Source organism: Mus musculus, chromosome 4 (genome assembly GCF_000001635.26).
Source record: "Mus musculus strain C57BL/6J chromosome 4, GRCm38.p6 C57BL/6J".
Classification (NCBI taxonomy): domain Eukaryota; kingdom Metazoa; phylum Chordata; class Mammalia; order Rodentia; family Muridae; genus Mus; species Mus musculus.
Genome location: NC_000070.6, coordinates 154,084,032 through 154,101,486, shown reverse-complemented (window position 1 = coordinate 154,101,486; position 17,455 = coordinate 154,084,032). Strand labels below are relative to the sequence as shown.

General features: G+C 53.7%; 1 protein-coding gene across 5 annotated transcripts in view; it reads left to right on the top strand.

The window, feature by feature from the left end:
* Trp73 (transformation related protein 73) overlaps positions 1–17,455 on the top strand; it is an 83,627-nt gene that overhangs the window by 38,389 nt on the left and 27,783 nt on the right. For 2 of the 5 annotated variants that reach the window (NM_001126331.1, NM_001126330.1), the window contains exon 1: positions 4,314–4,593. The exons of 2 other annotated variants lie outside the window; for them this stretch is intronic. In NM_001126331.1, the coding sequence (NP_001119803.1) occupies positions 4,555–4,593 (39 nt within the window). In that variant the 5' untranslated portion in view covers positions 4,314–4,554. Of the gene's footprint in view, positions 1–4,313; positions 4,594–5,134; positions 5,157–17,455 lie in introns of those variants that run through there. One more of the 5 variants, XM_006538721.3, reaches the window with a different exon arrangement.

Genomic DNA, 17,455 nt, shown 5'->3' with positions numbered 1-17,455 from the left:
CCAGCTCAGCGCTGTGATGAGGTGGAAGCTCCCAAATGCTATCCCCATCCCTGAGAACTCTAGCCCCATCCCTAGCTGGGTCCAGGACAAGAAACACTACCCAGGCATGTTCTCAGGTCAATAGGCAGTTCTGGCATTTGAGGTTCTAAGGACTTCCAGCAACTCCACCTCCTGTGTTCTCAGGTACCCCCTCCACCCCCACAGAGCCCTACTCAGTGATGACTGGTGTCCAGTTGTTCCTGTGTGCTGGACAATCCCACCCAAATACCAGGATAGTCCAGCAAAGGTGTCATGGCTTAAGCCAGCATGGCCCTTGAGTAGATGGGATATGTATTCTCTTCAATGGTTCCTTCTGTGTCTAAGGGACCTCAAACGGGAGATTGCTTTCTGTCACATGGAATGTCCTGAGCAGGTCTACCAGCTGTGGTGAACCCTCAGAACTCCATGATGCTCTTCTCCCCCAACTTAATGGCTGTCAGAAACCGGTGCAGTCAGTGAGTTCAAGTTCTCACATGCTCCCGAGTCTCCACATCCTTGCTTGTGAAGTTGAGGTGATGGAAAGGGCTAGAATGGAGAGGACCCTGGGAGATCGGTGCAGCCTCCTGGGTACCAGCTTGTCTGCCTGGCCTTGTGCAGAGGGGTGGGCCAGGCCTCGACATCTAACCATTCCCGAGTCTCATTGGAGTAGAGTGTGTTGTAAGATTAAAGCAAATGGGATGGGCAGGAGCGGATGAACCCCTAGTGGGTCTGAGGAGAACCCTAGGCATGGTGAGGGACGCCCTTGTGGCCTTAGCTTCCTGTGGCCATGTAGATGGCATAGCAGAGCCTAGACAGTTGTGATAGGTAAAGAGGGAACTGAAGGTCTCTGGGGCTCGATGTCCTGGGTTTGTAGCCCATCCTGGTCTTCCTAGTTGGGAGGTTCTCAGGATCCTTTAGTCTCCTGGATCTGAGTGGCCCCATCTCTAAGATGGGGAAGTGGACAGATCAGAAGCCCATAAGTGCTGTTTCTCCCACAGGGAGTGACAGTTAGCTCAAGGGCGAAGGCCTATGTTTTCCACACTGTTGGAGACTCTGCACAGTTTGCCATGCAGGGGCACCGGACTCTAGAGCTGGCTTTGCCCCTTGGCCATTTTGGCTTCTGCATATGGAGCTCCTTGCTCCTGCAAATGGCCTTCAGTTCTAGCTGTCCTTTTAGATTCCGGGTGCTTCACAGAAACTCCACTTTAAAAATGGCCTGGAGACTAGGTGCGGTGGCACGTGCTTAAATCACAGCCCCTGGGTGGCCAGTGGAGGTGGATCTAAAGTTTGAAGCCAGCCTGACCTACACAGAGAAACCCTATCTCAAAAGTGAAATGATCCCCCTGCCCAGCTAGAAGAGAACTCAGAGATGCCTCTCCCGGGTGCTGTGTAGGGTGAGCTGAGGGGCCCATGCCAAAGGCTAGGGCTAGTCACAGGGTGCTCAGCAAGGTTGAGAATCAATGGGTGTTGTCACATGTCGGGGGACAGGTCCCAGATCAATAAGGCCCTACCACAGGGTCTTGGGAGATTGAGTGGAGGGCAAAGTTCACATTGTGAGCACCGTGTGCCAAGAGGCAGTGGAGGGCTTGACCCTGAGGGCAGAAATCCCAGTTCTCACCCTCCATGCCCAGTGTTTGAGCAGACCTTTCTCTCTGCTTCCCTGGTTCTCCATGGACCACAAGAAGGTGGACACCAAGAGCCAGAGGCCGGTCCAGCTCTTCAAATACAGAAAAAGGACAGAGTGCTGATGGTCAGCAGAGGAAAGGGGAGAGAGGCAGGTGCCCTGGGCGCGGCTGCAGGATCACTGCCCTTTCCCGCCTCTTCATGTCCTCCTCCAGGCCTGCACCTCCCCTCAGATGCCCCTTTCCCGCTGTTTCTGGCGCCTTTCTCTAGCAACAGCTGTTAGGAACAGATGGGCCGCAGAGGGTTGGGGAGGTGCTGCAGCTGGCTGGGCAGAAGGTGCTCTGCTGATCTCCCTGTGGCCTGCAGGGGACTGAGCCAGGGAGTAGATGCCCTGAGACCCCAAGGGACACCCAAGGAAACCTTGCTGGCTTTGAGAAAGGGATCGTCTCTCTCCTGCCCAAGAGAAGCATGTGTATGGGCCCTGTGTATGAATCCTTGGGGCAGGTAGGTCAGGAAGGATAGACCTTGGCAGGGAGAATTTATATCAAGGGAAGGGCAGGGCAAACGGAGATGGAGACTGAGTTTTATGTGATCCTCTTGGGGACCCCCAGCTCCCCCACCACTTCCAGTGGTTTCTGACCACTCTTCCTTGGCAGGCTTTGGTAGCAAGAGGGTCGAAGGTGTATAGTACTGAACTTAGCTGAGCCCCCTCCCCAGTTCCAGAGTCTCACTGAGAGCCCATTCCTCTCCCCAACTCCAGGGTCCAGAGGAAGAGGGACAAAGCCACCAGCAGGGACAGTATGTGGTGTGTTTGCTCCTGAATCAACACACCATACTTGGGCACTGTAGTCTTGAGCATGTGTTGTGGAGAGAACGCCAGGGGAGCCTGCAGAACTTCACTTCCACCTCAGCTGTGAGAGCTACAGGAGCAGTCAGCAAGGCAGAGCCTCCAGTGTGTTACCCCCAGAGAAGCAGGTGCTGAGGACCCTGGCACTACCTAGGGGCACCGGCAGTGGAGGCAGACAGGCAAACCACCTAGGAGGAAGCAGGAGCCAGGCTGGGGCTGTGGCAGAGAGGAGAGCTCAGTGGTGGGCGTCCCTTTCCCTGGCCAGACCGTTCCTCAGGGCTCACAGACTCTCAGGCCAGGTGCTTCCTCTGGGAGTCAGGTGTGAGTTCTCACGGACAGTCCCATTCTCCTTTCCGGCCTTAATCCTTCCCTTTATTTTCTCCTTGGGGTGTTTGTGAAGCCAACACGACAATTGATTGATGAGGACCCAGAGTGGCTGAGGGACACAATTCCTTAAACCCCAATCTAGAAACTTGAAGGCCATCTCTTCAGGGCTCTCTGGAGCAGCCTGGCCACACCTACGGGGTGGGAGTCTGTAAACTCAGCCCTTAGTCCCCATGGAGGGAGGCTGCAGTTGACCCCTGGTCTATCTATTATAAATAGATCCCTGAGCAGTGTTTCTCCAAAGATTGCTCCCCAAAATTAGACTAGAAACTGACTTTATTGTTCATAGCTGACTTATGAGCAGTGCACACCTGTGCAGCCCCAGCCATGAACATGCCTCTCAGACCAGCGTAGGGATCAGTATGAAGTAGTCCATCTTTACTGCTTCTGTGAATTCCAGAGCTTTGAACAGGGGCTACAGCCACTGCCACAGCCCTCTGACCAAGCCCAGATACTGCAAGCTCTCTGGAGGGAGAAGGAAGCTGGTTTGGAACTTGGCGAGAAAGGGTTAAACAGAGGACTCTGTCTTCACACCATCTCTGCGTCTTCTTGAACATCCTTAGACTCTAAATGTGTGTGTGTGTGTGTGTGTGTGTGTGTGTGTGTGTGTGTGTGGCGGAGGGGGCTCAAGCTGTCCTTCTAGGAGGCCTAGAGATTCAGGGCCGATGACCCTTTTCACAGGACACGCATCTGTTGTGGACCACTATGGTGACTTCATGCGTGAACCAGACCTGAAACTCAAATGCCCCCAGACAAGGGGCAGTGGTATCCACTGTATGGTCCCCACTAGGCAGATGCTGATATAGAGCCCCTGGCTCTACAAACTCTACCATGCCTGTGGTGCCTTCTCGGGTGGTCCTTCAAAAATTCTCTTTGGTGGAGTGGCCCTGTCTCTGCTTCCTGGACTTAGCTAGAGCCAGGACAAAAATGCTGTCTGTAAAACTCTGTTATGGGTTCTTTGGCTCCAACCGCCACTTTGGGCCTTTGACGGTAGTTGGCCGTGTTCTCGACTCTCCCCTAGCCCAAGCATACTGGTGTGTCTTTCCTCTACTCAGTCCTTGGGGTGGTCCCTGTAGGTCCACGATTCCCTGGAAGGAGGCAGGTTCTCTCCCCTGGGTCGCCAAGGCTGGCGGCACCATCTCTTCCTTCAGGGTGACCCAACCCAGACTGCAAAGGTCTCCAGGACCAGGGCTGACTGCTCATGCTTTAGAGTGTAGGCTGTTTGTAGGTGACTGCCACAGCCCTCCGGAGCCTTCCCTGAGTGGCAGCTTAGAAGGGTCCGAGTGGGAGTGTATGATCTCCAAGCCAGCCACTGACCCTGCATCCCCACCTGCTCCCCCTGCTCAGCCTGCTTGGTGCGGTCCAACACATCTCCGGGCAAGCTGAGGCCTGCCCTGAGTTGATGAATAGTCATAAGGAATAAAGGGGCGGGCCCCGGTTTGTTGTTGGATGCAGCCAGTTGACAGAAATGAGGGAGATGGGCAGGGTGAGAATGCCAACTCTCAGTCCGCACGCCTCTGAGCATCCTCCGCTCCTGCCTTCCTAGCCACAGAGCCTCAACCCCTCAGTCCACCCCACCGGGCAGCCACCAGTCTACCCCTACCCCACCTAGCCACCCAGACCCATGCCTCGTCCCGCGGCACACCAGCTCCTCAGCGTGTGCAGACCCCCACGAGCCTACCATGCTTTACGTCGGTGACCCCATGAGACACCTCGCCACGGTAGGTGTAACGTGCCTGGTATAGGGTCTGCTTAGAGGCCTGATGCCATCCACCTAGGGGGCTTGGCAGAGTCTGCCATGGTTGGGGTTCAGAGAGACGTTCTCTTGACTGCCTGATGGCAGAGGGGTAGGCTGGAGAGTGGACAGGTTCTGCTTCTGTTCATCCTTGGGGCAGCTCTCGAGGATCAGCAGCTCCGGGCTGGGCAGGAAGTGGGATGTGGGATGGGAGGCTTGGCTGGCGTCTGGTCAGGGTGGTAGAGCTGCTGCCCAAGCCCCTGGGTTGGATACTTCTGAGATGACTGTTGAGGCTGGTGGCTCTGGCCATGCTCAGGGTCCCCAAGATAGTCTGCCCTAGGAGCGCTGCAAAGAGGTCATCTTTGTTTGGGCTTTGGCGTGAAGCTGCCCCACCCTGCCAAGAGCATCCTCACCTGGGAGTTTGTTCACTTGACAGCGCAGATGGGGCGTTTCTCATAGCCATGGGCTCTCCTCCGTGTGGGTGTGAACTCCAAGGCAGAGACAGGCAGCGGGCTGGACCCAAGGCTCCCTGTTGCTCCTCTCAAGCAGGTACAGCCAGCCTGGCAGAGAGCAGAAGGACAGAAGGATGGAAGGAGCCACAGCCTGTGCTTGGCCTGAGCCCAAGGGACTTGGGCTCATTTCCAGACTTGCCAGGTCCCTGGGGTCAGGCAGACACCAGGCTGCTAATTGAGCAGCCTTTATTGACCAGTTAAAATGGGGGAGATATCACATGAGATCACCTGAGTAAGTGACCCACTGCATGATCGTCATTGGGGGCCAGCCCTTCTTGATGAAGCAGAATTAACATCAGAATACAAAGGGCAGCTTAGAAGCAGAATTAACATCAGAATACAACCAGCAGCAGGACAACCCACAACACCTGGGTACAGCTGCCCCACAAGGCTATTTCCCTTTTAGGAGAGCAGAGAGAGTAAGGAATTGTACAGGAATCCTGGGATGGCAGAGGTGTGTGTGTGGGTGTAGGGGTGTGCTGGTAAGGGTGTGCATGTGGCGTGGGGGTGTGCATGTGGCGTGTATGCATCCTCTTATGATCAGGGAAAAGACTGAGTGTGGGTTGAATCACGGTTTTGCACAGGTGCCCTTCCTGAGGCCAGTAGGAGGCAGAGTCACTATCCAGGACCACACAGAGACCTGCCCCCAAGACAGCCGCTGACTCTGGTCCTGGTGCCGCTGCCCTAGGTCTCAGAACCAGTGGTGGCTACCATGTCATGATATTTCTCATTTTGTGTGTGCTGTGGAGCAGTGTGCTGTGGTGTGTGTGTGTGTGTAGTACAGGTGGTGTAGTGTGTGTGCATGTGGTATGTATGCATGTGATGTGTATATATGTGTGTGCATATGGTGTGTGTGTGCGCGCGCGCATGTGGTATGTGCATGGTGTGGTGTGTGGTGTGTATTCACATATGTGTGTGTTTGTACCCACAAACCATGTGTGGTGTGTGTGTGTTTATGTGTATGCAAACGAAGGCTAGAGGTGAACCTTGGGTATCACTCCTCAGGTGCTGTCCCTGTACTCTGAGTCTCTCACTTGCACCTGGGGTATGCTGTGTGCTGAGTAGGCTAGACTGGTCTATCTGTCTGTCTCTGCCTCCCAACACTAGAATTACAAGCACACACTGCCATGTCTGGTCTGTTACATGGGTCCTTTGGATCAAATGCAGGTCCTTATTTTTTTTGTGGCATGCACACTACCAACAGAGCCACCTCCCTGGGCCCCGTTGTTTCTTCTTAAAACGCAGGCTCTGTGGCTTTCTCTCCCCTTCATTGCTTCATCACAGCACCATGCGCTTCCTCTGCATTCTGACCAGCGTAGCAGTGTAGCTTGGGATTTGCTGGGGCTCCAAGGCTGGGCTGAGCCATCATTCTACCTGCGTGGGTGACTTAGTTTCCTCATTTCTTTGTGAGAGGATCGTGTAGGAGAGCATAGCCTTTTGCCCAGAGAATGTTAAATCCAATGTGGATGGAGCCTTCGCCCGTGTGTCACTCCCCCACCATCTGCCTTTGTTGTCCTTACAACTTGCAGCAGTCCCTTGGGAGCTCACAGGCAAGACCTGTCCTTGGAGACCGGACTGATTTTCAGGATGCCACCTTATCCCTGGATGGGTTTCTCATAAGTGTATCCCATCTTGGTTTGGGGGCTCAGTATACAAGTTCAGGCTTTATCTCTGGTGACCACTAGCTATGGTTTTGGGATGAGACATGTGAGGCCATGGGCTGAGACAGTTTCCTTCTCTGTAAGCAGGGTAGTAGCAACTAACTCTCATGCCTGCTCAGGCCGCAGATATGAGCTATGAGGTACCATGGCCTCTGGCCATGACTGTGCCAGCCTTTTATAAGTCAGTGGAGGTACAGAGAAGCTGGCCTAGAGAACTGGGCACATGTTCTTCCTCCTGTGAGCCTGCCTCCCACCTTCCCTTCTCTCTCTGAGGACTAGAGACTTTGACCGAGTGATGACCTACAGCTGAGTGCAGCCCTGTATGTAAGGCGAGGTTGGCTCGGTCCTCCTGCACACGGTGAGCCCATTTACAGAGCTGGAAAGAGCTGAGGCCACTGGAGCTGGGCCTGATAGATGGGATGAGATGAGCGGGGAGAGGCTGCAACTGCCACTATCTCCTGATGCCCCAAACTCTTAGCTTCTTCATCAGCTTCCAGTTCTCCTGCATGTACACGTCTCTCTCTCTCTCTCTCTCTCTCTCTCTCACACACACACACACACACACACACAGAGAGAGAGAGAGAGAGAGAGAGAGAGCAGCTCCCAGGATATAGTAAGGCAAGTGTGCTCTGGTTCTTCAGTGTCTTCTGTGTGAAGTGGGGCTCAGCTTTCTTTCTGCAGAACCAGCATCATGGTTGCAGGACTGGTGAACCTGGTTATCCTCCAATCCCTTAACCCCCAGACCAACACACACACACACACACACACACACACACACACACATGCTCTTATAGGCACCACACATACATATGAACACAAACACACCATACATGCACACACAAACACACACATATGAACACACACATATGAACACAAACACACCACACATGCACACACAAACACACACATATGAACACAAACACACCACACATACACACACAAACACACACATATGAACACAAACACACCACACATGCACACAAACACACACATATGAACACAAACACACCACACACGCACACACAAACACATAGCACAGCACATATCAATATACAGTGGTGCATGAATACCTCATACTCTTGTGTAAGGCAGCATAGACGTGCATGCACAGCCCAGGGCTGGAGTTCACCCTGTCTGGAGCAGGCTTCCCTGTGCTCCTGCAGAAAGCATGGCTTCTGGACCGGAGGAGCCCGAGGGGGCAGCCCCAGGTGAGAGAAGGTAGCCGAGTAACAGGAAAGAGCTGTAGGACAGACGAGTGGAGCTGGTGCAGTGCTGGTAACTGACCACACGGGGGCAGGGCCGAGACTGGGAGAAGGGATTTGGTCCAGGTGGGGGCCACCAGCACCTAGGGAAGTCAGAGTAGAGGAAATTCTGGAGATTCTGCACTGGACTTGCTGACTGGCTAGATGTCGGGGAAGGAGTGTGTTAGAGTGGCCTCAAAGGCTTTCGACTGTGATGGGGAATTGCTGCAGGGGCTGAGAAGTGAGATTGGGCATTTCTGTGCAGTGTTTGGGGGGGGGGGGGCTTCAGCAGTTGAGCAGATGAGGTAGAGAGGGTGGCCGGGACAGGACATCTGTGGAGGTGGTCAGATGTGAGACCAAGACCAGGCTAGAGGACAAGGCCACAATTACCTTAGAAGGCCTGTAGTGATGATTAGAAACACTGTAGGGTTCTTCTGTGTGGGAGGTAGACAAAGAGCCTGAGCATGTGGGTGGGAGTGGCCAGGTGGACTTGCAGGTGTGGGAGGCAGGTGGGCAGGGTGGTGTGATGGACAGATGCATGGGTGGGAGTGGCCAAGCAGACATGCAGTTGTGGGAGGCAGGTGGGCAGGGTGGTGTGATGGACAGATGCATGGGTGGGAGTGGCCAAGCAGACATGCAGGTGTGGGAGGTAGGTGGGCAGGGTGGTGTGATGGACAGATACATGGGTGGGAGAGGACAGGTGGACATTCAGGTGTGGGAGGCAGGAGGGCAGGGTGGTGTAAAGTGGACATGAGTGTTATTTAAGTCGGGGAAGGGGGCTGTGTTAAGAGGAGTGGGAGACAATTTTGGGAAAGAGAGCCACACTGAGGAGCAGCCTGGAAGCCAGAAGAGGGCTTCATGGTGACCCGGGACAAAGGACCCCATTACAAGGTTAGAAAAGGGACCAGAATCAGCTGCATTGAGGGAGCTGGTGACCCCGGGGAGGGTAGAACTAAGTAGGATCAGGTCTGAGGCCAAGGCATACCCACCAGAGTCGGATCCAAGTAGGTCATCCTGGACCCATGTCCCTTCTCAGTCCCCTCGCTGTGTTGGAACGCATCTGCTTTCCATGCTCCGTCCCGCTCCCCTGAAAGCCAGCTGATGGGGTGTCAGCCCATGGAGCCAATCTGAGCTCCTAGGAAACATCACCTCAGCTGGTGGGAAGTCTTCTCCACTGGCCCAAACCCAAACCCTGGAACTATCCTCGATCCCCGGCACAACACCTCATCTATGCCGTCTGTGTGTCCAAGGGCCTCAGAGCTGGCCACCCAGTGCTCAGACGTGCACGGATCCACTGTCAGATGTCCTCCACCACCAAGCAAGGGGACTGTGCACGGCTAGCCTATAACCCTCTCTGCTGAACCCAGAAGTTATGCTCTCTCACCTCTTCTGCTGTGTTCATCACCCATGCACTTGCTCTGGCCAGGGTCCTTTCCCTGCCACCCCACACAGAACCTTGCCGAATCCCACAAGACCTACAGATTAAAAACCATGGCAGCTCTTGCCTTTCCCAGAGCCCCACCCTTCCAGGACACCGGCTTCTGCCTCTTTGGTGGTCAGTATTTTCTCCCTTACGTCCCGGAGGCCCTAAGCTTGAATGCTGGTTAGCTGGATGGCTTGTTACTGTACTACGAGGGGAGAGCTCAGAAGCCTCTACCAAGAGATGTCAGGAGCCTAACTGAGCCAGTCGATGCCCTGGATATGTGGGCAGCCTTTGTCCTCACCTTTCACAGCCCATCCCCCAGCTTATATTGGGATGCCTTCTCCATGGGGGGGGGGTCCCAAGACAACGTCACAGCCTCGCTATGGGTCGCTGCAGGTGACAGGGCGACACACATGGGCCCACATCACGCTTAGTGAACATCTCATGTGTCACTATCTAATTTCTCAGCTTAGCTGCTCATTCTTTGTTTCTCCCTGACCTAAGATTTAGGAAGAGCCCGGGAGGTCCCCACTGACTGTCCCATGAATGGGGACAGTCCCAGTGGGGACTGTCCCATGAATGGGACAGATGGGCAGAAAGGCAGTAGGGGGCGGGGGGAATGCACGAACACCAATGCTGGATTTGAGACTACAAGAATGTGCCAGGGAGAGGTGCTGGCAGAGCTGTGTCCCCTCTTCTGTTCTCTCAGACAGACAACTCGCCTTTGCTGTTGGGGTACACTCGGTGATTTAAAAATTCCTGTGAATCACTGCAGCTTGTAGGCAGTGCCAAAGAGATGGGGGAGCTGCCTAGAGAACCCCTGGAAGGCTCTGCTCTGTGATACCCTGGTTCAGGCTATGTTGGTGGAGGGGTGGCCTGGGTGGGTCTTGCAGACACATGCCTGGCAGCCCAGTAGAGCTTCTGGGGGCACGTTTCCCGGGTTTGAGGTGTGGAAAGTTCCACATGGCCCTGGCATGGGACCGGGCAAGGCCCTGCCTCGGCGGGCAAAAGGAGGGTGCAATGCACATACCTCTAGGGAGGCAGCCGTCCCCCCATGCACAAGTCCTGTCTTGTTGACATTTCCATTCGTTTAATCATAGGCTCGGGGAGACTGTGGGAAACACCATCAGGATGGAGGTCTCCAGCTAGCACAGAGGCGGGAGAGATGGCTGTCTCCACAGAGCCAGGGGGCTGTCAGTCACTAACCCCAGGCAAGCGGAACCCAGGCTCTGACCTGCCTGCAGGGGAAGACCCCGGTTTCAGACGCTTTCTTCCCTTTAGAAGAATCCACAGTGTTGGCTGGTGTTTTGGAAGCAGGAGGACCCTAACTCCCCATCCCTCAGTGCTGGGCTCAGAGCAGAATGAGTGACATTTGTCACCAGGGGGCCCTGGGGTGAGCCATTCCTGCAGAACACCAAGATTCCCTGGAAACAGATGTGGTCACAAGGTCATGTCACTCATACCTGTGCTGGATGGGTGAATGCCTCTTGACCCCTACCCAGAATTACTTCCTAGTAAGGGAGCGGTGAAGGCCATGGGGCAGCAAATCACGTGCCCAGAGGCTGGGCCTTGAATCGAGGAAGTGATGTTGGGATAAAGGAATGGAGGCTGCGCAGTGGAACCTGAGAAGCCACAGCACACTATGCTCTGTAAGCTAGCTCCTGTCTCCAGTTCCTACCCCAGTTGCTTCTGTGAGGAAGCTAGGGTGGGCCACAACTAACCTGAAATCCATAGGAAGGGGGTGTGCAGAGGCCAGGGCAAATTCTAGAAAGAAGGGAGGAAAGAAAATGGAGGAAGGGAGAAAGGCAAAGAAGGGAGAAAGGGAGGAAGAAGAGGGAAGGGGAGAGAGTGAGAGAAGGAGAGGGAGGGAAGAAAGAGAGGGAGGAAGGGAAGGGAGAGGAGAGGTGAGGGAGGGAGAGAGGAAGGGAAGGAGAGAGGGAAGAAGAAAAGGGAGAGGGGTAGAGGGAGAGAAGGAGGGAGGGAGAGGGAGGAGGGAGGGAAAGGAGAAAGGGAAGAAGGGAGAGAAGGAGAGAGGGAGGAAGGAGAGAAGACAGAAAGGAAGAAGAGGAAGTGATGGAGAAAATGCAGGAAAAGATGGAGAAAGTGTGGGGGAAGGGAGGAAGTAGAAGCCTAGGCAAAATCCTCTCCTACTGAGGTCACTGGATTTGGGTAGGGCTGTGCTCCATACTCTCCAGTTGTCCGGTGGTCTATGAGACCATGTTCCCAGCCGGGCATGGTGGCGCACGCTTGTAATCCCAGCACTTGGGAGGCAGAGGCAGGTGGATTTCTGAGTTCGAGGTCAACCTGGTCTACAGAGTGAGTTCCAGGACAGCCAGGGCTACACCTCGAAACCCTGTCTCGAAAAACAAAGCAAAAAAACAACAAACAAACAAACAAGAGCCCATGTTCCCTCTGTACACTTTGGGGACCACGGTGGGAACTCTGACCTTAAGGCTGAGTTCCCCCTGCTGTGTGCTGGGGATCCTGGTATCATTCCTGAGAGCCTGGCTGAGGATTAGAATTGGTGGGACCAGGAAGACTGTCAGAGCTGCTGTGGGCTCAGCATGAGGCCAGCACACAGGAAGTTCTCCTTCTGAAAGGGCATGCTCAATACAGGGTATGGAGATGGTGGGTGCCCCCTGCCGGCCAGGCAGATGAGCCTCTGGCTGGTGGCTGTGAATCAGGGACTGGTGGGTCACTGTGGCGAGATCTGGAGGCCTGTGTGTGGCTTCTCAGAAGCACAACAGTGACAGAGTCAAGTGCCTGTGCCTCTCTGAGAGGGCAGCGCCGGGTCAGGACCCAGCACACTTGAGGCCCTGTGTGCTACCGTGACCTGTTCTCATTTCTTTGTGTGTACTGACTCCGAGTCCCTCATCAGCATCACACCGAATCACCTCGATGTAAACTGAGGCAGAGGAGTCACGGAAAGGGTTTCTGTGTGAAGCAGGGTTAGGGGAGACCGGAGATAACACAGATAAACTGGAAGGGAAGCCCAGAGCGCTGGGGCGGCTTCAGGAGGTAGGATGGCTCCGCAGGCTGATCTCCTGCCGAGGAGATGCAGGTCAGCCTATTCTCCTGGAACTCCGCATTTAAATGTGACAACCGACAGGCAGGCTTTTCTGTCACTGTTTTTATTTGAGAAATAAACTTCTCGGGGGAATTGGGTGTAATATGCCCTTTGTTGCTAAGCACTGGATGCAGCCAGTCCACCTCTGAGGTCCGTCTTGGTGTTCTGTGCTATAGCAAAGGCTGCCGTGGGTACTGAAGTCAGAGAGGAGTCGGTGTGGAAGGCACCTGCTCCCAACCTTTAAGAGGTCGTTCATTTTCTGTCTACATATATAAGAACAGATCGATGAGATTGTTTGTAGGTTAGAAACAGTTAAGATGTGAGATGGGAGTCTTCGGGGTAAAATCATAGTATCCAATGTGTGCATGTGAGGGCAGGAGCCTGATAGCAGGACGGTAAGAGCCTCCTTGTCTGGTTAGGACAAGAGAGTGGTGGAGAAAGGAGAGGATAGAGGGGGAGGCCCTGCCCTCAATCAGGCATCAAAGAGCTTGTCTAACTATGGTTGGGTATCCACTTCAATGCCACGTGTTGGTACAACCAGTACACGTCCAAGAGTGAGACCCCGGCTGCTGTTCCCCATGTCCCCTGCTTTATGACGCTGCTCAGCTGCCTCTGGAGCTCAGCCTTTGGAGACAGCCTTGCTCCTTGTGGGCAGACAGGCTCTGTCCCTTCCTCACTGGGCCTTGTGTTAGTGGGCTGGTGCTGATGATGGATCAGTTGCAAAGTGTCAGAGCTCCTGGATTCTGGCGTCCTGGTGGCTGAAGCAGGGTTGTTCCTTCTGAAAGAACAGCCATAGGTTTTCTTGCTCCCAGACCTCGCCCCCACAACCATGCGACAAGCTATGTGTGGATTTCATTCTCACTATGCAGAAGATAAAAATGGAGGCCCAGGGATGTGGAATAATACCCCATTCCTCTCCTGCTCCTACTACCTACCTACCTGCCAAGGTATAGTGCTCACCCTGGGCTCATCTGTCAACCTAGCTCAGCCAAGAGAGAGTGCTAGAGGAGTGAACCAGCGTCATCTACGTCTCCCGATGCTCAAGGGAGATAAGAAACTCAGCTGCCTTGTAGCAGGAGCTTGGGGACCTAAGGGACCCGTTGTGAGTGTTCTATGCTGATGACCCTCTGCTAGTAGAGCGAGGTCACCAGCCTGCTGTCACCCCAGGCCCTGAAGAGGCCAAGGGAGACAAGGTGTGAATACTGAAGTCTGAGCCTAAGGAAAGAGAGTAGAAGCACCAGTGGCTGTTTCCAGCAGAGGTGCCGGGTAAGCCCCCAGCAGCACTATCTGCAAGGACCAGGAAGAGACCCCGGGACTAAGGGAATAAGAGATCCTGGCCTTCTCTGTAGAGGTGGGGCTCACTGAGACCCCCATCTGTCTGAGCCCAAAATAGGTCTTACCCTCAATTGCCCTGGGGTTTTCTGGATGATCCCAGACCCTGTGGTCACAGTCCAGTGAGCGACACAGACCTGGCAATGGGGCCGTGTTCTCAAACCCTCATCCCCATCGGAACTATTGTCCCCCAATTCTGATGTTGGCCTTTCCCATGAAGGCTGGTCCACCAGTGGCCTGGACACTGTAGGAAGGGACACCCTTTGGCTCCATGACGCCCTCATTCCTCAGGGCCTCTTCAGGTCACGCCCAGACACTCCACTTGCAAGTATAGGCACATGTGTGCCGCCGCAGGCCGGGCATGCCCTAATTAGCCCACTATCTTGGAGTTCTCATTGAAAGCAAAACAAACCAAAAAAGTTTGGGTTTGCCCAGGTTCTTCCCTGAGGCCAAGTGGGTCTCGTCTGGGCTTCCGGGGGGCCTCTGGGTCTGGGGGACCCCTGGGCTTCTGTGTAGACCTGCTTAGGCCTCTCTGACGAGGCTTCTCATTTCAACAGCATGACGGGAGGCAAAAGTGGGGGGCCAGGTTGAGCCTCACTGCCTGGCAATGAGGAAATGGTTTCCTTCCCATGAGCCTCAGGAGGAGGGAACCCTGTGTAGAAGGAACGTCTCTTACACTCTCCAGTCACTGGGGTCTTTACCATCTTTGGGAGACACGGTAGACACTAAGACCAGTGAGGGAGTGGAAGATGACCTTGGGACTGTAAGAAACGAGCAGGCACAGGAGATCCAGCATTCACTAGACAAGGGAACAGACTCTACTGGGCAGCCTAGTGCCCCTATAGAAGTCTGCAGAGGCCTGCCTCTCTGAGGGCCCCGGGCTTGCCACACCAGCCAGGTTTTGCACCCCAGTGCTGAGGGCCTGCCTTCCCGAAGCGCCTGGTCCCTCCTGCATAAGCTCCCACAGATGCTATCGCTGTTCCTTTTGGTTCAATGACTAAGTCCTTGGCACCCACCTCCAATCATTGAAGAATGCAGACAAGTTAAAATATGAACCTCGCTGCCGTGGGCCTGCACCCTGCTTCTGAGACAGGGCTCCCTGCCCATCAAGGATGATGGGGATCGGGCACGGAGGGGCTGCTGCTGCCTTCTGCAGATGTCATGACTTCTTCCAAAGCCCTTTGCTGGGAAGAGAGTGAACTTGGTTGCAGGAAGGAGGTGGCGCTGCAGCTTCATCCTGGATCTGAAACAATGTAACCAGGTTCTGGGATCCCTGGAAGCAGGAACCAGGAGGTAGAGCCATAGTGCATCTCTGCTCATTCCTAGACAGCCGCACCAGAGAGAGTGACCTTCCTGACTATCACATAGATGTGTGAAGCTGTCTTCAGACTTATCACATTGTTGTACATTCACTCATTCATTCACTCATTTGTTAACTCTTTCATTCATCCATCCATCCATTCATTCATTCATTCACTTACTCATTCATTCACTCATTCATTCCTCTGCCACTTTGTCCTGACAGAAAACGCCTTGAGCAACCATTCCAAATCGGGATCATGTGGTCCAGATCAGCACCACTCAGGGAACACAGTGGGTGGGATCCTGTGTCTATAGAGCCATCTGTCTGTGGGATTGCCTGAGTCTGTTAAATCCTTTGTATCTTCAGGATCCCTGTGTCTGTGGGGACCCGTCTCTGTAGGTTCTGCATCTTCAAATTCTAATGAGTAGGAATCCAGAAACATTTGGAAAAAATGCATTTATACTGAACATGTACAGACATGATTCCCTTCATCCCTTAAGCAGTGTGTTCTAATGGCTACACGGCATCTGCAGTGGGTTAGGTTTTGTGAGCCAGCTCGGGGATGTGTGCAGGCTCTGTATAAATACTACGCCACTGTCTATAAAGGGCTTTATTTAAGGGTGTCTGTGGGGTTCCTGGGCCTGATCTCTCATGAACGCTGAGGGTCACGGGTAGAATGGGAACCACGTATGGAATTCTGAAGGTCAGTAGCTGGTTTCACATGGTGAAAAGAGGGTCAGAGCTGTGGCTCAGTAGAGGAGTGTTTGCCTGGTGTGTGTGAATTGTGGGTTCGATCCCCAGTTCTGGAAAGCAAACCAAGAAAGAAACTGGTGAATGTAATCAATAACTTACTCCTGCCACTGTAGGTCATAGCGGTGTGCAGAGAGTCCATTGGGGTACTTTTCTTCCCACACTCAAACCCTTTGTAGCCATTGGTCCAACCTTCAGTTCTGTGTGGTTCCTCACAGACTCACGGCTCAATTGAGGCATAGGAGCTGCCTTCCAGAGGAGAGCATTATGACTGGTCAAGGCCAACAGCATGCAGGCGCTCTAGCTGCTGTAGCCAGGGCTAGCCCCTCTGAGCTCAGCAGAGACTGTGGCAAGACCAAGGTAGAGGCTTCCACTGGGCGGTTGGGCTGTTGTCAGAGGCCCGTGGGAGAATGGGGGTGCTTGAATGGGGGGCTGTGCTGGGCCAACCGGAGTTCTGACTTGATGTTGCTCAAATTCCTACCTCAGCAGAAGTGGGACCATGAATTCCTACCTGGAGTCTGTTGGCAGACCTTGGAGTGGGGTGGGGTCTCCTCAGCCTAGAAACCCCACAGAGTGGGAGGTTTACGGCCTGCCTCTTTCTGAAGGGGGCAGCTGTCGTATCCCTTGTTCCCTTTGAATGGCCTTGGTGCTGGGAGAGGTAAAGGTTGGGTGCTTTCCTGTTTTAGACAGGGTTATTAAGGTATAATTCACAGAGCATACAATCTTCTCACTTAAAATGTACAGTTTGGTAGGGGTTGTAACTCGCATGGCAGAGTGCTTCTTGCCTAGAGTGTATGAGGCCATGGGTTCAATTCCCAACACTGCACACAGTGGGTACCCTGGTGCCTGCCTGTAATCCCAGCACTCGAGAGGCATCGGCAGGAGGATCAGGAAAGAGTTCAAGGTCAGCTTCCTATATAATGAGCTCCAGGCTAGCCTGGCTGACATGAGACCATGTCTCAGAAACTAAAAATAATAAAGCAAGAAAGTAAATAATGAAATGTACTGCTCAGAAGCTTTTGTCTGAACAGTTGTATGTAAGCATTGCTTCTAGAACATTCCACCCCCACCAGAGAGAAATCCCGAGTCCCTCCACTCTCGATGTAAAGCCTAGCAGCCTTGTTTGTGCCTCCTCTCTGTCTGGCTTCTGCCTCTCTGTCTTTGCCGGTTCTGAGTGTTTACCTAGTTGAAGTCACACTGTGTGTCTGCTCAAAACAAGGTTCTGAATTTCATCCACACTGTTGCTATGTTATCACACCCCTGTGGCCAGTGGCAATTCTAACTTGTTTGTCCACTTCCCTGGGGTAGAGGTAGGGAGACAGGGCAGGTGTCCTGTGACACAACAATTTGGGAAGGCATAGGAAGGACTATGGGGGAGGATTCATGGGTTGGACTATGTCCTACAAACCCAGCCCCTCTGTAGAGGGATAGTTTTATCCTATGGAAACTTTGGTCCCCTTGACAAGGCTTCCACCCAAGTAAAGTAGGGCCTTGCATATTGGTGGGAAGGCGAGTCCGAGATGCCCCAGTGTCCCAGAGCTGGGGCCGCCAAGGAAATC